Consider the following 22312-nt stretch of genomic DNA (forward strand, 5'->3'; position numbering starts at 1 on the left):
TAATTTAAGGCATTTATCAAAGGTAGTTCGCTGTGAAGACGAAGTAAAAATTGTGGCTTTGTGATATCTTACCTGCCACTGTTCCAGTTGCTGTCCAAGATCGATCTTCTGCCGGACAGCCTCGTACAGCTGGCTGTTGGCCTGCATCAGCTCAACCCTGGTCTTCGCCAGTGCCACCTGGAAAGTACAAAGTTATAGCTTAGTGAAGTGATTTTATACGAAATAATACTAATGACTTTGCTAGCAGTGTGCGGCCATTTCGTATCGCATTGTTGAAATGTTCACAACCGAATTACAATGTTACGCTGTTTTAATGTGTTTGTTATTTTATTTTTAATTATATTATGGAATAGTAATAGAGGCAAGTTTATAATTATGCTCAAGCTTAGGGGTGAAGGAAAACATTAACTAAAGGCAAACGTCCCAATTAGGACGTTTTCTAGTCTTCACTTTTTGCGCGTTAATAACATATCTGTTTATTACAACATCATACGAATTATATGCAATCATTTATTGTGTATCCAAACTTTGTCAAACAATTACACGGTACCTCACAATAGAAAACGAAATCGTCTAAAAGATTTCCATGCTTTCACAAATTGTGCCAAGTTTATTCTCCAAGTTCACGCGAATTTTTCGCTAGACGTGTATCCGGTAGTCTTACCTCCACGGCCTTCTTTCTTTCGATAGCCTCGTCCCTCTCTTGCCTGGCCTTCGTGACGGCTTCGTCGTTCTGAAGGCTGTTGTAATTGGCGTCGTTAAGGAGTTTATCCCTCTCTTCAGCGGCCGCGCGGAGTTCAACCTCTGCTACTGATAGCTGTAATGAAAGAAAAATGCAATTAGTATTTACATTTAATAACGTATAAACGTAATCACTCGATGAGTTAATTAATTTAAATAACTGTATTTAACTAACATGAGTTTGTATTTTTTATATGTAAAAAAAAGAGTAACTACTGAGTTTCTTACTGGTTCTTCTCGGTAGAATCTACTTTCCGAACCGGTGGTAACTTCACTTAATTGTAAAATAATAAAAATAAATAAAAAGTGCTAGTAAAAGCCTACTTGAATAAAGTTTATTTTGATTTGATTTACTAATTATATAAATGCGAAAGTAACTATGTTTATCTATTGCATTTTCAAGGTCAAACCGCTGAATTAATTGTTATGAAATTTCATTTGCAGCTAGCTTGAACTCCAAGTGATGCTAGTGAAGCTGCTAGTTACTTATAAATATCTTAAATGAATTAAAAAAAATGTTTGTCGTTTACGTTACACGACAAACATTTATGTAATCAATACTTAATCTACTTATAACAGTTTAAGAATAAACTCTAGGGTTTGTTCTATACCAAGGACTAGTATTTGTGTTAGAATGGCTCGTTCTTCCATTACAAAAAATAATAATAATGTAGAATATATACACTCTATCCAATTTACTAAAACAACATAAAAAGTAGGACCAAACTTAAAAGTAATATTGTTGTATTAATTTAATACAAATATTATATAATTTTTATCATTTGTTTCTATTAATCTGTGTACGTTATTTTTTTTATTTCATTTCATAGCTGCGAGCGTGTCCATGGGTCCAACACCCATAGGCGTCGTCATTTTATTTAACAATTCCTTCCATTGTCAATGCGCCGCCAACCTTGTAACTAAGATATATACTAACTTGGTAGGGCTTTGTGCAAGCCCGTCTGGGTAGGTACCACCCACTCATTAGTTATTCTACCGCCAAATAACAGCACTCAGTATTGTTGTGTTCCGGTTTGAAGGGTGAGTGAGCCAGTGTAACTACAGACACAAGGCGCAGGCACAAAGGACATAGGATTTTAGTTCCCAAGGCTGGTGGCACATTGATGATGTAAGGAATAATTAATATTTCTAACAGCTTTATTGTCTATGGGTGATCGTGACCACTTACCATCAGGTGGCCCATACGCTCGTCCGCCAACCTATACCATAAAAAAAATGATGTCCATGCTATTTATTTCAACTCAACGCTTTTCTATTTTCTAGATAAACAGTAAAGGTAGTTACAGTAATAAGTCGTAGTTATTATATTTTTATTACGGTATGTAGAAGTTATTTAATGCAAATTCAGCGTCTGTGTATATAAAATTAACTCAGATGGTCTTTATCAAGTTGCAGGCATCTGTCACGGTTATGCGATACTTAAAAGAAATCCGCAAATAGTTGGCCTTCGATTTTGAACGCTTACTTTTATTTTCATAACAACTCAATTGTGTTGGTTTCGAATGAAGGCTTGTTAAAATTATGAATTCATTACAGATGTAAATCTTAAAACTATTTATCAATAAAAAAACAGAGACATCTTAATTTATATTGCTTAAAAATATATATTAAACTCTATGACAGAAGATGTACATGGTTTTAAATAGTATATAATATTATTATACATATAATAGTGCTGGTTCAACCGGTTTTAGATTATAGATTATTGACGTAGCAAGTAGTTTTTATTATTGTAATCAAATATAACAAAGTAACGTATACTATATTCACAACTTGTTTCTATATTTATGGGAAAATGCGTATTTAACAGGTAAACTACACGAATTAATGTTGCCAATCTAAATAAAATATTCGCATAGATTATTAAAATTAACCAAAAGCCTTCGTTTTTTAAATATGGCTAAAGTTAATTGGGTCCAATATTTAGATCAAGATAAATGTATATGTAGTTTCCACTGTGGGCGAATATGTGGTCATCATATCCTTTTCAAAAAAACGTACAACTAATATTAGATAAAAATAAGTTTATTTGCCAAGGTAACCTTTCCAAATGTGGGAAAAATAACAAAGGTTAATTGGAATTTACTTTGGGTTTAATTGTTAAAAAAATAGACGCAGAATATCGTGTGAAAATAATAATAATAATTTTGTATTCAATCCCAAATTACAATACGTATCTTAAAATCTAAGATAATTACTGTATTTTTAGGTAAACCGCTTCGAAAATTAAAAAAGAACTTAGTAGTTTTCATTTTGTTTGTGTTAGTATAGTTCTATCATGATTAATATTATAATACGGTAGTAGATCGTAGATAGCCTAGTGGTTAGAACGCGTGCATTTCATTAGCTTAAATTTGTCCAATTTGTGTTTATAATTCATCTCGTGTTCGGTTGTAGAGGAAAACATTTTGAGGAAACCTGCATGTGTCTAATTTCAAGGAACTTTTGCCATATACCAATCCGCATTGAAGCATGTTGGTTGCTTATAACCTGCTCCCCAAAGTGAGGAGCCTTTAGCCCAGCAGTGGATGTTACTTTACTTTTTAATAACTTCCTAATATATCTAATCCAATTTCTTCAAAGAGACCATTACTAAGTAGTCCTAGCCAACGTACATAATTATATACATACGATTATTAATCAGATATTCTAACAGCAATACTTTAAATATTTTTATGTTCCGGTTTGAAAGGTGAGTGAGGTAATCTTACTCAAGCACGAGAGACATTACATAGATCCCAAGGTTGGCGATGCATAGCTGTGATGTAAGGAAAGGTTACATATAAGTCTCAGGGCGGTGAAGACCACTTATCTAACATTAGGTGGGCCATATGCCTACTTTTTACCTACATAAAAAACTAGTATAAGTGCACACATAGACGCCCAATTCTCTATTATCTTAAACGTATAGTTCAATGGCGCTCAACTGACGCCGTCAGATGAAGACCAGAGAATGGAGAAGTTTTCTGAGACATGACAATCATATGACCAGCATTCAGGATGCTAATGAAATATCGATGACAGGGAATATTCGTAATTATAATGAGAGTTTGTTGATAAGCACAAGTACAAACTACTTAGGCAATTATAGGCAAATAAACCCGTTAATGACATCATACAAGGACAACATATCATTAACATCCTCCTGTCCTTATCACAATTTTACTTGGAGTCGGTGCAGGATGTCTTCTTCTCCCATACTTCTCTGTCTGACGTCATCTTGTCAGCCATATCGTCTTTCACAACATCTATCGTCTCTTTGGTCGTCCCCTTCCTCTATATCCATCCACGTCCATGCTCAAGACCTTCCTCACAACGTGGCCTTCATTCCTCCGCATAGCATGCCCATACCATGACAAGCGGCTACTACGAAACTTGTATTTTAATTACTAACTTCCTTCAATTTAGGGTACCTAGTTTGAAGTCCATTGGTTTTTTATAAAAATATTTGAAATTAATAAGAATTTAATTTTTTACTGTTTTTAACTGTCAAAGAAACAAGTATAGTACGACATAACTTAGATGTAGTGTCGGCAAAATTCGTAAAACCGATTACATCCGAATTAAGTACGCTATCCCAAATTATCAATATTTATTTCTTATGTGAATGTGATCTTTACACAAACGTAATAACTCGATTATTATATGATCTAATGTATTCGTCAATTTGATATGTACATTTATATGCCCTTGCCTTCTCGCGTTGAACTGACTCGAGAAACTATAGCGACGAATAGCGTCGAATGGCGCGATAGGGAGCTATTTCTATTGGTTGTATAAATCGCCAGTTATCGGTTTAAATGAATTTGTTGATGCTACATCTAAGTTGTGTCGTATTATAAGTGCGTTGACGCACAAAATTCAATCAAAGCGTCGCGAATATATCAATCAATCATTGTATAAAAAAAATCGATGTATCGAAACCAATTTACACCGATTACGAGTAAACGGTATCGAAATAACCGTGGTAATACCGCGAACAATGGTGTTCCACATCGATTCGAAGCAAGCAACGGTTAAAATAACTACAGCCATTGTTACGATATAACGCCAATATAATCATTATCTTTTTATATTTTAGTTTTTTATTACGATTGTGGGAAAGAAAATATTGTTATTGATTGTACTCCGTGGCGTCTTATAAATATCTTTGTAGAAGTTATATACGCTAGTGTTTTGTTGAAACAAAGAGTTTGTTTTCGATGCAACCTCCTTGAAGCTGCAGACCAAATTATGAATAGTATAATAACATTTTTTTTGAATGCAAAGATTTATTAGTTACTAAAAATGATTCTAAGTCGAAAATAGTAAGCCCGATTAACTTTTTCTTTTATGTCCTTGTGCTTACATCTTTTGTATTTTAATTACCGTCATTGGTGGTTAAAGAATGTACTGAATCTCCATGTATTGGTATGTCGCTTGTATGTGACGGAATAAGCTCTTAATTTACACCAAACCGCATTGGAACTGTGTGTTGGAATAAGTTCCAAGCCTTCTCCTCAAAGGGAGAGGAAGGAGGCCTTAACACAGCAGTGGGAAAATGTGCAGACTGTTGTTGTTGTTGTTTCTAAGCACTTAATTTGTGTCGAAGTAAAGATTCCAGCAGTGGATCATGCCCAGGCTGGTAAAATAATTTCTTATACAAGGCAACACAGACCAAATGCTAAATAATAGATGTTTCTTCAACTTTCAACATACTTTTCGCTAAATGTTGCCAACATTTGTGAAATAGATTGCAAAATAAACGTGAAATTATGCTATTAAAATTAATTTTCACTACTAAAATTATATTTTATATACTAAATATTTTATTGATATTGTTTATGCCGTTTGGTAAGAAGTCGCTTTAAAATGTGTTTTCTATGAACTGTTTAATGTAAAAACAATTAAAAAAAGTCTATCGTTGAATTTAAAAATTTGTAATGATTCGTATTTAACAGAAATATGTTAACAAATAAATGCGGTTTCTGTTTCCCGGTGTATTATTAGTATCGATTGGATTATGAATTATGTTTATTTATTTTTTAAAACGGCATTTTATTTAGTTAACTAAGAAGCGTGTAAGAGTACACGTGTATGTACATATAAAGATAAGAAATAGAACTCCATACGTTTTATTTCTTCGTCATAATTAAATAAGTTTAAGAATAATTCAATTGTAATTGCAATTCAAATAATACGTTTATATTTTTGATTACGATTCAGATAATATCAAAACAGTATTTTCAGACATCTCTATAAATTATTTAATCAGGGAAAATCAAAAGGCTGGCAACCCTATTTGAATGAAATACAACGACTGATTTGTAGTAAGCATTATATTAAAAGGATTGTTCTAAACAGTCATAGTTCTATTTACCTTAATCTCTAATGTATTGCGCTCATTGAATTACATTTAATGGATAAAACAGCCTACACGCTTAAGCATTCTATGTGCTTGTTATTATTGGAAAATATACTTTGTCTCATCACGTTTAAATTAAAAATTTAGTTGAATTTCATACGTGTAATTTTTATTTTTGTCTTTTTTATTTACTGTAAGATAGTTCCGGTAAGAGATGGCGGATGGTAATAGAAGCTTATCCCTCTTGGCGGAGTTGTCGAAGGCGCCGCCTCGGATCTCCAATAATCCCTACATCCGTATCTTAAAACATGCTTTCATGTGGCTTGAATGCGTGAGGACCTTGCATCTTCCATTTACAAAGGTCATAAGCAAAACAGCAGCTGCATCTCAGCCTCGCGTTGTCTTACACACTATTGCGGAGTCCGACCTCCACGCGTCATTCATATGAACGATCATCTTCGCCCCCAGAGGATCCCTTGGCCAATCACAAGTAGAGTACAGCAGGGACAGCTGTGGATGCATTATATTGACAGTATCCCGAAGCTGCTCTGATTCGTGCCGAAGGCGGTCGACTAAAGAATCCCACGTAAACAAACGTTCAAAATGGAACGAAGTAGAAGTTATTGATGTTTAGGATAAAGTAACTTAACTAGACGTACCTCTATAAAGTCAGATCAGTTAGTATAGTAACTATTTTTACATTTTTTTGAGTCGGGATGGCCCAGTGGTTAGAACGCGTGCATCTTAACCGATGATTGCAGGTTCAAACCCAGGCAAGCACCGCTGTTTCATGTGCTTAATTTGTCTTTATAATTCATCTCGTGCTCAGCGGTGAAGGAAAACATCGTGAGGAAACCTGCATGTGACAAATTTCATCGAAATTCTGCCACATGTGCATTCCACCAACCCGCATTGGAACAGCGTGGTGGAATATGTTCCAAACCTTCTCCTCAAAGTGAGAGGAGGCCTTTAGCCCAGCAGTGGGAATTTACAGGCTGTTGTTGTTTGTTGTTACATTTTCCATTAAATAAATTTCAAACTTACACAATGAATTTCCTCGTCACCAAAATTCGGTCAAGCGACATCAAGGACCAGTCGATTACACGGAGATGATCTACACGTGATACTTTCACGGGTTTCTTTATAAAGAACAATCGCTAACCAAACACCGTCGTCTGTTTAGTCACTTGTATGGAACAGTCATAAGGCTTCACTGTGACGGACGCTACAGTCAGACAAAATAAAATCCCGGGGTCAATTCGACTCTTTTAGCTTATAGCTAGCCCATTATTTAAGCGGTGGCTTTTTAAAAATTTCGTTCGATGTTATCCAATTGACCGTGTTCACTGGATTATTTATCGTATGACGCAAGGATCGCGTGCTCAGCGCAATTTCGTATCAGAAAGATTAATCATTCTATAAACAGATAGACAACATTCTATCACACTGATAAATTTACGTGTAACACAAGATTACATAAGTTTTTTGTTGATGGAAAAAGGTAGCGGTACTTGACTGCTCATTTCTGTATACAGGAATGACTGATCAATACAACATTGTGAATTATCTATACTAATCTTACAGATACAAAATTTGTATATGCTCTGTCTGTCTGTATATCATTTACAGCCAAAACACTCAATCGAATTTGATGAAACTTGGTATAAAGTATGTTTGAACTAGAATGACTACTGGGTAAGGTACACTGTTATCTTTTTATGGCTTACAATTTAAATATTAAGATCAACCCCTAAAACTAACTAAGCAAAGCTGTGGTTGAAATCTTAGAAATATAAATAAGATGAAGAAATCATAAGAACGATTTTAAGATTCCGTAAGAGTGTGTCTAAATAGATAGTCTTTGTTTAATTCGTTTACATTTCATCAAACACATCACGTTATATATTCCCGTTTATATTTTAAGTATGTTTACACACAATATACTTAATCTAGTCTCGTAAGATAAATATGATTATGATAAAGCACCGAACTCATCATAACATATTCAGCGTGTGAATCCATTGTTGTTCGCATTGATCTTTAACAGACTAACTTTAAAGTCCAAAATATATTGATAAGCTTACCTTAGATGATAGATCAGCTATTATTTCGTTCTTCTCATCAATCTGTCTCTCTCTTTCTAATGAGCGACGGGCGTGCGCGGCGATGGAGTCCCTCACGCGCGACCCTTCGAGCGTTGCGTATGCAGCGACTGCGTCTGCGCAGGCCGCAGCGAGCGCACCACGCCGTAGTGTTTCGCTCTCATCGCCATCCAGGGACGACAGTGACAGATCTGAATGTAGACCTGCAACAGATTAGAATCTAATTAAATGTACCATACCGATCCATCTCTATCGTGCCTTCACCATCAAGAAATTGGCGAAATAATCTGTGCCTTTTTGGCACAAATGAAGTAATTAAATATAACAAACTTGCGGCTCATCCCGGCTTCGCAAGGGTGGACATAAGACTTTTTATCGTTGTTGCTTTTTCCGACATGTTTAACATATGTCGTTCTATTTCAACGTATTTACATAAAACCTTAATAAATTATATACCTTTCTAATTAACCCCTTAATCTATTAGTGAAAACCACATAAAAATTTGTTCAGTAGTTTTGGAGTTTAACGCAAACATGCAAACAGATGCGCCGGGAGGACTTTGTTTTATAATAATTAGTGATAGAAAAATGATGATGATATCTGACCAACTGTTGTAGGTGCTATGCGAAGCACGGAAGTCACATTACCAGCTTCCAGATTTCGAGCTGGTACCACACTTTTTTATGGACCTAAAAAGCGACTTTACCCATAACCTTGGAATATGGCTTAGGTGTTGAGAAAGACGAGGTAGTTTAAAAGCATCATCTTTACATAGTATAACACAAAGTCGCTTACCGCTGTATACCCCTATGTATGCTTAGATCTTTAAAATTACGCAACGGATTTTGATGCTGTTTTTTAATAGATAGAGTAAATCGAGAGGAAGGTTTTTGTATATAAGACATGCATTATATACAAAAACAGCTTGCTGCATTGCATCCTAGCGAGTCGCTCGTTATAAATAATATATTATGTACAAAATTTCGCTACTCTATTTACTTCTAATTCCTTTTCTACGTCGTCATCATGAAACAATTATTTTTTCAGTTAATTTAACGTACAAGTTAGTCTGCTTAAACTAAAGCAGACTAACTTGTACAATAAATATAGTATGACTTCGAAATTTATATACAAATTGTTATTATATGACTAGTATGATTTCATATATCGTGAGAATCGTATTTGTAAATATTATTACGTGTGATATATGTGCATAATGAATTATCAGAATAGGGATCTTCCAGCCAACTGTTGCATCGTGGACCCATTATAATAATCTAAATTTTGACGACCTCCATGGTCGAGTGGTGTGTACACCGGTTTTCATGTGTGTCACGCCACTCTGAGGTCCCGGGTTCGATTTCCGGCCGAGTCGATGTAGATTACCATTAGTTTTCTTTGTTGTCTTGGGTCTGGGTGTATGTGGTATCGTTATTACTTCTGATTTCCATAACACAAGTGCTTCAGCTACTTACATTGGGATCAGAGTAATGTATGTGATGTTGTCTCATATTTATTTCAGATTTCGATAAAGAATATGCCGATATATATCTATATTATTTTATGTATTATAAATGTAAAAGTAACTCTGTTTGTCTGTCTGTCGCTCTTTCACGACCAAACTAATGAACCCAATTTGATGAAATTTTGTATGAAGCAAACTTGAACTGGGAACTCCATGAAAGGCTACTTTTTTGCCTAACATATGATAACCAACCCCTAAAAGGCAAGCGAAGCCGCAGACGCCAACAAGTGTATTATTATATTTGGAAAGGGGAACAATAAAATACATATTACTTTTTTTAAATATATGATTCTCAAGTTATTTTGATAATTAAAACGTCCTACTTTAATAAGGTCACAAATTAATACAAAAACAAGTTTCTTTTACAACGTTTTTTAAATACAGTATTTTCTTATATTATTTAAAACTTGTAAGAATCTCGGCACTATAGCAATGAGAGGTCAATCCTCTTACTTATTTTGTTATGAAAATTAAATAACGTCTATCCTTTTTAAGCCCACACTGAAGACAGAGATGGCAATATCCTTTGACCTGCTAAGTTTACATGGACATTATTTTTAAAACCTTGTTTAAAGAACTGCTTATCTTCGTTAAAGGTATATTCGAAATAAACGCTAATTTAATTATATTTTCTTAGCGCAGTAAATTTCCTGTCCCAGATTCCGCGAACCTTTTTTAATTTTGACAATACTCAGAAAAAAGTATTAGCGGCCAGTAGCCGCAACAATTTTATCGTAAAAAAAAAATCATATAAAACTTTTTACTTGAGATTAAGTTTTGCCTATAAAAATCATTTGAAAACCCAACAGGTATAATATATCCGACAACATTTTTCATCTTTACCACTGGTCTCATTTTAAGAACTGGTCCTTTACCCCGTGTATTCAGAATCTTACTCAGAATCTTTTGAGAATGAACGAGACACCAAAATGACCTTATTGCTCCACCGCAATGTCCTTGTAGGTATTTGATTACAAGATGTGGCTTCTCAATATGATACCCAGTACGGCGTGAGAGAGACTCGTATCAGAAAGTGTGTGGTTTATCGGATGTAAATGAAAGTTATTTATTAATATTAAAATCCGGGTTAGATTACGTTCTACTAACCGGACGTCCGATCATTATTATTATCATGTTATTTATTCTACTTAACAATGTTATCTTAAATAAGAATTCTAAAAATGAAGTCCTTAAAGATATACAAATATGAATTAAATGTAAAAATCTTGATCGTGTGGAATGGTGACAACAATAAGCATTTTTAATCGTTGAATCGCAATTCAAACCCAGAGGATCAGCTCTGGACAAAAAACGAACCAATCCTCCTGCCAACAGTGGAGGCAATATGGCGAGATGTTATACTTTTAATCAAGCTTTTTGTACCACTACTCCAAGCGTCAAGTGTCCGATAACAAATAGGAGAAAAACCAATTTGACATAAGTCAATATTTGGATACTTTTTTTGCTGAAGCTGCTTTATATTATTTGTATTTATTCTTTACTAGTAATCGCCCACAGCTTTGCTAGCATTTTAGGGTGTTGGTTGTCATGTGTTAGGAAGAAAGTAGACTATTTCTTGGAGTTCAAGTTTGGTTCATACTAAATTTCATTAAATTCGGTTCAGAGGTTTGGTCGGGGGACAGACAGACAGAGTTACTTTCACATTTGTAATATTTATATAGATTATTGAACTGTCATACGATAAGTCAAGGAATAGTCACAAAATACAATTGCTAGACTCGGTGCCGAATAAAAGTCTTACAAATAAAAGTTAAACTTCCAAGCAGGATATATTAATTTAAATAATTGTACTTAACTAACATGACTTTGTATTTTTTAAAAGTTGTAAAAGAGTAACTACTGGATTTCTTGCCGGTTCTTCTCGGTTGAATCTACTTTCCGAACCGATGGTAGCTTCACTTAATTGTAAAATGACGATTCAAAAATGCCCACTTGAATAAAGTTTATTTTGATTTTAAAGTCTGTCCTTTAAAGAAGTTTTCGAGGTCACAACGCTTCTTCAATATTGAAATACCTATATATAATATGTGTAGTAAAGCGATTCGTCCAATTACGCAAATATGTCATGAAAAAGATAAGTCATATACACAGAGTATAGTTAAACATTTCGTAATTGACATTCGCACGATCGTCCATTCGAATTTGTATTATTTGTCCGTTCTGATGCATCATTACTTATTTCGTAAATCTCATTGTCTCCACGTTTGCGAGTCGCGTGGTTTAATGTTTATGACAAATAAATTGTAATGGTTTTGATTCCTATTCTGTTGTAATCGAGAACAATGTAGTGGCATCATATGGTGAAATACTCTAGGATGTTTTTTTCCGTGGCATTGGAGAGTGCCACTGCAAAGATAATTTTCCTTAGAATTAACAAGTGGGATCTAAGGATTGGCGGCCTTATTAAGTTGTTTTCATGACAATCCTAAATAAAAATCTTCTTATTAAATATATATAAAACTAGCAAAAGTTGAAGCTATACTCGTGCGAAATTTATAAAACACCAATTGCCGAGCTCCGTTTTACTCCCTTAGGGGATCGTAAATCCGTTCTTAGTGAATATCTACACCCTATAAGGACCCCCTGCCAAATTTCAAGTTTGCTAGTGTTATAGTTTCTGAGATTTCATGATTAATCAGTGAGTGTGTCCGTAAGGGGGCCAAAAGTTTAATTGACTGAAGTCAAGTGCAATAAGCAGCTTACTTCAGAAGTGTAATATTGATTGGCGGTCACTTGACTAACTAATAATACAGGAAGATTGCATATAAACCGGTCAATGATTGATCACCCTGTACATAAACACTGGCATTATATGAAGCGGCTTAATTGACAAAACATGATACATAACTGTTATGTAACAGTGGCTCGAAGTCGTCATCTGAATGTTTAAACGAATAAAAGAAAAGTATTATTGATTAAATCGACACTCATGCACAGTATGCACTTTCTCTTACGAGGTTTTAATGTTAGAATAATCGACAATGCAGCCGTGCGGATCTACTGGAATATGATATGAAATTAATTTAATTTTATGATACACGCTTAATAGTACGTAAAATTAATAAAACTTTTGTGCTCGTATATAAAATACTAGTTTTCTAAAGTAGCCTATGTACTTCATTGAAGTTCAAATTTGCTTCAAATCAAATTACATCAAATTCGATTAAGCAGTTTGGTCGTGAAAGAGCGACAGACAGATGGATACTTTCGCATTTATATTATTAATATTGGTATCGTTATTAATTCTATTATGTCTAGTGTGTAGCTTAAGGCTGCACATTCGTAGATCTTGCGTTTAATTGAATCGTATTAAAAAAAATGGTTGCTATTGAATAATTATCAATAGTCTGGCGTTAGGCAGTTATAATGTGTACAGGCACGATAAACAGTTGATTGTTCTACTGAACTATTTTCTTTTTTTAAATTATGTTATTAAAAAAAAGTTTCTTTCTTAAAAAGGTTTTATGCAACAACCTCCGGCCATACAGATCCGGTTCAACAATTTCAGGAATGGTCTAATTAATTAAGAAAAAAAAACTCGGAATATAAGTTAACCTACAAATAATATCATTATTTAAAACGAGGTGATTACGTCATTAGTATCGTATATCACAGAGCCACATTATTATTGCAGTCTAAATTTTTTTTTTCGTGTTTCTCAAACAATTTAGTGGAAGGCGAAATCGTGAGTGGAGCTCGTGACGCGCCGTGCCAGCCGCCGGTACAGTTATGATGACAAGTCTCATGATATTATTAAAAAAAATCGTGATAAACATATAAGCGATAACGATAACCTCAAAACAAAAACAAATCGGACTATTTCGATCAACAATTTATCCTACGCTAATTCGAATTTAATTGAGAATCGTTTTCTATACCCACTTGCTTAATAGTTAAAAAATCGTGAAGAAATATACAAAACTAACGAATTAACAAATATTATAAAACATGTGTATTCCACCAACCCGCATTGGAACAGCGTGGTGGAATATGTTCCAAAAAAAAACCTTCTCCTCAAAAGGCCTCCTTTAGCCCATCAGTGGGAATTTACAGGCTGTTGTTGTTGTTGTTTTATAAAACGCTTATTAAAGACAATTTTCGAAATCAATTGATTTAAATTATGCTATCAATTATTGGTGGAGTGCGCACACTCTCGAATTTCCGTAGTAAGACAAAAGGACCAATATCAATGTCTTGTTACCAGAATAACCAAATGTCAAACATCAATGAACTTATGATGGTTGTTTTAGCATGTGCCTTTTTTGTACTTTTGATTTGTTGCTTATACCCTTTTTTAAATTGCATAAATAACAAGCATAAAGTATTACTTCCCAACTTATATCGACTTTAATACAACTTCCAAGGTTTCGCCAACAATTCGCCGACATTCAGAAGCGATTTTTTAACAAAACCACAATGGGTTTTCTTTATTTAGACCAATAATATCGCGTCATTTCAAGGTCAAAGTTATTTATTGTGCTTTACTCGTATATGGTATGGCATAGACTATAATAGTGAACTTTATGTCGCACAAAAATATATTTACTTTTATTCAGGCCACAATAAATAATACATAATATTTTGTGTTTTTGACATGTTGTTAATATCAATTTCAATGCCGCAGTTACTTTTTTTATGTTTAGTTACGCGATCGTGCGAATAGGTCACTTGAGAGTGAGTGATAATCACCCATTGGCGTTGTAAGAACTATTTAGCATTTCTATGTGTCTAGTTACACTGGCTCACTAATCCAAACCATAAACCACAACACATAATTATTTCTGTTTAAAAGATTTAGTATTGGGTGGCACATATGACCCTACCGTTGGCCCAGCAAGTAAATATTGTGAAATTTTGCATATGCATGGGATAGAATTGCGCTTCCGTTACTCACAATTATAAACAAAAATGAAATACAAATAAAGTCATGTCGTGTTAGATCCGTTGTAATGCTGATATGAATTTGACTTAAAAAATTATTGACGATACGATAACATATTATGAATTAATTATTTCAAAATTGGAAACCTAAATTAGAGTATGAATTTATTTAATTGTACTTAAAATGAATAGACGATAATTTAAATGATTTTGGACGTTAAATCTAGGTAATAGAGTTCATATTTGAATGTTATAATAACAATTTGCCTATCGTGGCATAAAGTGAACACGCGACTACAGTTAACTGAAAAATTGTTTAATGACATTTTATGTTTTCTTTTTTTTTAATTAAGCGTTAAGTCGTTTTATTTCATTTGAGTGCGAAGATTTTGTTGAAACGTTTAAGTCAAATAGTTTTTTACTACAAAGGTTTTATATCTTTTAGGCCTAATGTATGAAACGTTACATCTACTCAATTTCCGTCAACGATGTACGTTTTTTTGAAGCTAGCAACATTTTCAAGGTATATCTTAAGATGTGTATATAATTTTTAAACATTGCGTTATGACGTATATAATGTTAGTTGTGTTTAAGGTTTTTCCTCAACAGGCTATGAGTAATGTAAAGCTATTGTGCTGTACCAGGAAGTCAATTTATTCAGTTATTCGGTCAATAACATGATTTTTTATTGTATTTTTAACAAAAGTTATTGCAATATTTTAAATGGGCGCGCATTATAGATGTACTGTGGTTTATTTAAATGATATGCTAACGAAACATTATTTATACAAGGAACAAAACTTTATTTCGATTTTTTATACTATTGGTAAGTGGTCACCACCTCCTATAGACAGTGGCGCTGTAAGAAACATTAACCATTCATCGCCAATGCGCCACCAACCTTGAGAACTAAGATGTTATGTCCCGTGTCCTTGTAATTATACTGGGTCAATCACCCTTCAAACAGGAATACAATAATGCCAAGTACTGTTGTTTGGCGGTAGAATATCTGATGAGTGGGTGGCATCTACCTAGACGGGCACAAAGCCCTACCACCAAGATTTTACATATGTGAAAATATATAAACGTGACGGTGCATCGCTAGCGCCATCTTTTAAATTACGAGGAATCAAGTTTTTGACAGCTAGTCTGTTTAGTGAAGCGTCGTATCGATGGTTGACGGGATTGTTGAACGCCGCCATTATTGTGGGGTAGTCAAGTACAAGCTCTACCACGTCTGCGATGAATCGCCTTTGTTCCTCTTAATTTTACAACAAATGGCTTATTCTGATAGAGGTGGAGATCTGCCTTTAAATTTAATATGAACAAAAAAAAATGTTTAGTGATACATTAATTGTTGATCTATATGCTCAGCTTTTAAATTTAGTCGGGTTATAGCGTTAATCACAACACAACACACGGACGCGTTTTACATTACACAATGACAGTTCGTGCATTCGTGCGCGTGAATCGTGGGTTACATTTAATCTAAGTCGAAGCGAAACTAATTGCACGTGTGTCGACTTGAGTTACCAAATGTATGTTGGAAAAAGTCAGACTAATATGTCATATGTATACTGTGGTGAGTCTAGAACTTTACTTTTTAAATTGTTTTGATACCTTTTGAAAGTCAGGATATTAATTTATCTTTAGATGGAAAAGCGATACGAATATATGAAAGTAACTCTGTCTGTTAGTCTGTCGTTCTTTCATGACCAAACCAATGAACCGAATTTGATGAAATTTGGTGTGATACAAATTTGAACTTCAAGGAAGGATATAGGCTACATTTTTTGCCTAATACATGACAACCATACGACCATTTGTCATGTATCAATATATTATTGTATGAGAAGTTAAACTTATATTAGGGAATATAAGTATAACTTCTCATATAATAATATAATCTACTAAAACATTCTCCGAAAAGCACACATTGGTATTCGCCTTAAGTAGTTTAGTATTTTTTTTCAGTTAGGTATTAAGATAAGCCTCCTTTATTAGTATAGATAAACAATAAAATCTAACAAATACATATAATGAATAACATTATATCGATCCCTCCCAATTACATTGCCACATATAAACATGGAACGCTTTTCGTCGTGACGATACAATGAGTAATGTTAAGGCTATTGTATTTGTATGGGGAAGCATTCAGCAAGTCGGTTACTGTAACGATTTTAATGATATGGCCGGGGGCAACGTAACTTAGGTCATTGTCTACTTGGAAATATATGAAAACTATACAGAGCCCTACCAGCTTTGAGCAAGCCTTGGTACGGTGGTACCACCCACTTATCATCATACTCTACCGCCGAACAATACTTTGTATTGTTTGGATGAGCCAATGTAAGTAACCGAGACATGATATGTTAGTTCGTAAAGTTGTTATCAAAATGAAATATACTTTATTTAAGTAGGCTTTTACAAGCACTTTTGAATTGCCATTTAACTATATTAAGTGGAGCTAGCACCGGTTTGGATTGGAAGTAGATTCTATCGCGAAGAGCCGGCAAGAACTCGTAGTTACACTTTTTAAATAAAATTATATATGTATGTAATTCTGCCTGAAAGTCAAAAAGTATTATTTTCATGCTTCCAGTAGTAATATGCCTTCTTTAACAATGTATTTTTTATAATGATTTTTATTTATGAAACGGCACAGTTAAAAATGTCTGTGGAATTTAATTATATAAAGGGATTATAAGCTTATCCTTACTTTTTGTGTACATAAAATCATACAAAGATGTTTATGGAAAAATCATGACGTCTCAAATGAAATTCTGATTATTTCTCAGCATTGGCTGTATCATATATAATTTATGTTGATTAAAGAAGGAATATATTTAATACGCTTTTAATTGAGTTGACCTAAACGGAAAATTTAAACATGATCACCATCACCAAGGTTTCTGATGAAGTGGTAACTTGGACTGATGACAATTGATAACTCAATCGTAGTATCGGCAGGATAACAAAATCACGAGGAGTAAGACATTACATTTTGTCCAATCATTCTACTAGTGTTTGGAAATGTAATAAATGTTTCGGAGATTCCTTTATTCAAACAACTGGCTAGATTTTAATAAAATAAAAAAAAAAAACAAAAGCGCGCGAAACTGAATTAAACCGCCATTATTTTTTTCTTTTTGGCGCGAATTCTAATGTTCAAATTGGCGCGACTTGTAATTTGTTTAAAAGTGTCCGTTTTGTTTTATTTTGGGCTCGTAAGCTTAACTAAGTAGTTTACTTTAATGTATGATTGAATTTTAATGTACGATAAATTTGAAGTTAGAACTATTTTTGATCTGTTGGTAAATTGTTTTAAGTGTTTTAAATTGTTGTATTTTTTCATGTATTTCACTTCCGTACGCTTATTATTATGAGGTGCAACGCGTTTAATGAAGTTTTCAGAGTAGTCCATACTAATATTATAAATGCGAAAGTATCTGTCTGTTGCTGTTTCACGGCGAAACTACTGAATCGATATTGATGAAATTTGTTATGAAGCAAACTTGAATTCCAAGGCCATTTCGTGTAATGCCTGACGAATAGCATCTAAAATGCGAAGCCACAAACTATAATATTATTATACGAGATGCGCCTCGCAATTCCTTCCATTTTAAATTCCGACTATCATTTTTTTTATGGTATAAGTTGGTGAACGAGCATATGGACCACCTGATGGTAAGTGGTCACCGTCACCCATAGACAATGACGCTGTAAGAAATATTAACTATTCCTTACATCGTCAATGAAAAACAACCTTGGGAACTAAGATGTTATGTCCCTTGTGCCTGTAGTTACACTGGCTCACTCACCCTTCAAACCAGAACACAACAATACTGAGTGCTGTTATTTGGCGGTTGAATAACTGATGAGTGGGTGGTACCTACCCAGACGGGCTTGCACAAAGCCCTACCACCAAGTAAACGTGTAAATTTGAGTTCTTATTTTCACATATATTATTATTTTAATGTTTGGTGTTTAATATTCTATTGTGCAAAATACTAAATAATTGAATAATATTGATCTAAGCCAACGTTAACTAGTTCACTTGATGCGTGCGTACCAACAAGTATCGATTCGATCGCGTGCTGTACTAAATATAATTACCAAGTCCTTAAGACGTTGCTAATAAAGGTCAATATGGCTTAAATTATATTAATATTTGTTGTTTAGGTAATCGGCTTGTCCTTTGGTGAAGAGGGGAGAGTGATATCGTTTGTAAGATATACGATAAAGATAACAAAGTAACAATAAGGTAACAGGTAAGGTATGGAGTTAAACAGAGAACCTAAGGGCTTAAATACAATTCCCTAAGAACACGATTTGGCCCGGTTGGCATGTTGATCAATCAAAAAAATATTTTTAAATCTTTATGTCTTATAACACACACGCACACATGTACAGTGGGGGTAAGAAAAGGTACGTTACCTTAAGATATATTTTCGTGAGCTCAGTATGAGCGATAATCTGCTGTACCGATCGAGAATGACATGTTGCGTCGCAATGATTTGACGTTTAGATTCAAAAGGTACTAAGACCTTAAGACTCGATAAAGGAATTAATTTCGGCTTGCCTAGTGCCACTGGATGTTTTGCGACTATGTTAACTTTTCATGTCAATAAATTTATTTTTATTTAATTTATTTTTATTTTTAATGCAATATGTTCAATGACACAGGTGAACAATTAATGATTATCTAAGAAACGAATGTTTGTAGTCCGAGTTTAGTTAGCAATATTGTATTTATAGTCGTTTTGAAGGGAGAGGTTCTATTTTGAGATGCAACTTGATATTTTAATTAAAGACTGTTTATTTGATGTTCCTCGTCAATATTCGATTGCATGCCTTGATGATGTATATATAGGAGTTAGAAGCTTAAGTGATTTGGATTCCATTATCGATGTTTAAAAATACTTATATTTTTTGGTACTAACTTGGTTCTTTTACGCGTTTTATAGTAGAACGAACCTTTCCCTTATTCTCATTATTTTATATACTGTTTTAAATCATATAATTTAAACTTATTTTTTTGTTTGTTTTAATTTTGGCGGGGTTTTAAATAAAAAAAATTCTTGTCATTTCATAATTCTCAAATTTAGCGGAAAGTCTTTGTGCAAGCTCGCCTAGGCACTACATATTCATCAGGTATTCTATCGCTAAATACTGGATATTATCGTGCTCCGGTTTGAAAGGTGAGTGATTCAGTGTAACTATAGGCACAAGGGCATACCATCTTAGTTCTACTTGTAGCTGTACAGTAAAAAAAAATCAAAATATTATTTTTTATTTTTCCATATTTGCATTAATTTTGGCTTCCAATACAATAAATAGCACATTTTAACGTCTAAAAAAGTAAAAGTAAAGTAACAGCCTGTAAATTTCCCACTGCTGAGATAAGGCCTCCTCTTCCATCAAGGAGAGGGTTTGGAAAATATTCCACCACGCTGTTCCAATGCGGGTTGGTGGAATGCACATGTGACAGAATTTCGATGAAATTAGACACATGCAGATTTCCTCACGATGTTTTCCTTTACCGTCGAGCATGAGATGAATTATATACACAAATTAAGCACATATATATATAGTGGTGCTTGCCTGGGTTTGAACCCGCAATCATCGGTTAAGATGCACGCGATCAAACCACTAGGCCATCTCAGCTCTTTTAACGTCTGCTTATGGTTAAATGTCGAATGTCAACATCATGGAAGTTTAATACAAATCTACTTGACTCCGCTGTTACGTAAAGCGTTCTTACCTGAATCGTCATCATGTCCCGTATTCAGCTGCAAGGCTAGCGATCTCAGCTGTTTGAATACTTGGACAGCTTCGCTGCGTAGCCAGTTGTCGTCTTCCTCTGGCTCGGCCTCCATTTCCGCGTGCAGCGACCGAGCTGTGTCCGTAGTGTCCACGGCATCGACTCCCACGCGCTCTGCGAGAGTGTCGTGCGACCTTTGAAGGCGTTCCAGCTCTTTGAGAGTGTTTTGGTACAGATGTTCCTGTTGAATTATCGAAAGATTTGTGGAAACAGAACGGTTGACAAAATGATCTTTGTTTTAAATTTTCTATTTACGTCATTGTTATAGAATTGACAATTTTTTTTCGTTTGTTTTAAAATAGTTGTTGTTAGCTTTTCTTTAAGAATTATCATGAATCAATAGCTCTTATCCCATTTATTTACATATATTGTCAGAATTCGAAGGCCTTATGAATGATATGCGTCGTAGGATGTGATAATAAGTGAGTCAAATTTCAATCACCGATACAATTGAAACGCTTATTAATCTGCTGGAATTGCGTACAACAAAAAACACTAGTCGGATTTTTCAACACGCAGGCAATAAAAGGAGGTTGCTCGACTCTGTACAGTACCAGGGAAACATGGGTTAAAACTAGTATCACTACATCATATTATAAAACAAAGTCTCCCGTCCAAACCTGTCTGTCTGTTTTCATGCGGTTTTCTCTAATAGACAGAAGCATTCATAAGGAATGCTATAAGGTATAAAATTTAGTAAGTTTTTGCGTAAATAATTTGAAATAGAACGGCAATTGTTAAACATGTCGGAAAAAAGCAACAAAAGAATATAAATAAAAGGAAAATTATAAAAAAAAAACTTTTGTCAACCCTTGCGAAGCCGGGATGAACCGCTAGTTTTAACTAAATTAATACAAACATTTTCATCGAAGCTAGTAGAAAAATTAAACTGATCTAAATTAAAAAAAAAAGTTGTTCTTATTTATAGTATATAATTTAGTCAGAATTCATGTTCGCTATCAATCAGGACATTGTACTCGGTCTATCCGTGCTCATAAATTTAGTTAATTCAGATCGAAATCAGCTTACTCGTCACGGGCAATAAGTCACGGGTCTTAAAACAAAAAACGTCAAATCTAAGACAATGATTTAAATAGACAATGCAATCAACTGTCTCTTCCGCTCTGATTTCCTCATGTTGTGATCGATCTTCTACATAATTATATAAATTAATGTCGCTTTTGTTTGTGACACTACAGCGTTGAAAATTACCATTTCGGAATGTAGTAAAAGTGTTCTTGATAATATTGGTACTGATCGGTTTCTTATTGGATAACTTGCGGCCCGTCCCGAATTCGCACTTTTTTATATTTTTTTTTTTACTTTTTATTTATATTTTTTGTTGCTTTTTCTGATATGTTTAACAAATGCCGTTCTGTTTTAACTTATTTACACAAAAACCTTAATGAAAACCACAAAAATCCGTTCAGTAGTTTTGGAATACGCGAACATACAAACAGACAAACGCGTTCGGGGGGCTTTGTTTTATAATATGTAGTGATTGTTTGCAATTAATTAAACATTCATTCAAATGCATGCCCGCAATTGGCTAATTAAGTTTCGTGTGAATTCTTGAGAAAACTACATACAATCCTACTCAAAAACTCAGAGCTAACAAGATGCTATTAGGTACTTTATTTGCACTTATAAGTACGCTGGATTAGATTAATGATTTACGATATTTATTTATTAATAAGAAGCTCTTACAAATATTTTATTAATCAAGAATAAAATAAAGTTACCATTCGTTAATAAAAGGACTTAAAACATCATTGACATAAAAACTAAACGTATAAAACGTACTCTGCGTAAAACCAATGATTCTGAAGTTTTCCAACAGATTTCCAAAT

General features: G+C 34.0%; 1 protein-coding gene across 1 annotated transcript in view; it reads right to left on the reverse strand.

Moving 5' to 3' along the window:
- The window catches only part of LOC124532727 (bicaudal D-related protein homolog), a 103089-nt gene that overhangs the window by 1648 nt on the left and 79129 nt on the right, over nt 1-22312 (reverse strand). The window contains exons 5-8 of the mRNA XM_047107770.1: nt 20403-20643; nt 8191-8411; nt 665-817; nt 73-177 (exon numbers count right to left, since the gene is read on the reverse strand). Coding sequence (XP_046963726.1) covers nt 73-177; nt 665-817; nt 8191-8411; nt 20403-20643 — 720 coding nt within the window. The remainder of the gene's footprint in view (nt 1-72; nt 178-664; nt 818-8190; nt 8412-20402; nt 20644-22312) is intronic.

The sequence above is a fragment of the Vanessa cardui genome, chromosome 10 (assembly GCF_905220365.1).
Source record: "Vanessa cardui chromosome 10, ilVanCard2.1, whole genome shotgun sequence".
In the NCBI taxonomy this organism is placed as follows: domain Eukaryota; kingdom Metazoa; phylum Arthropoda; class Insecta; order Lepidoptera; family Nymphalidae; genus Vanessa; species Vanessa cardui.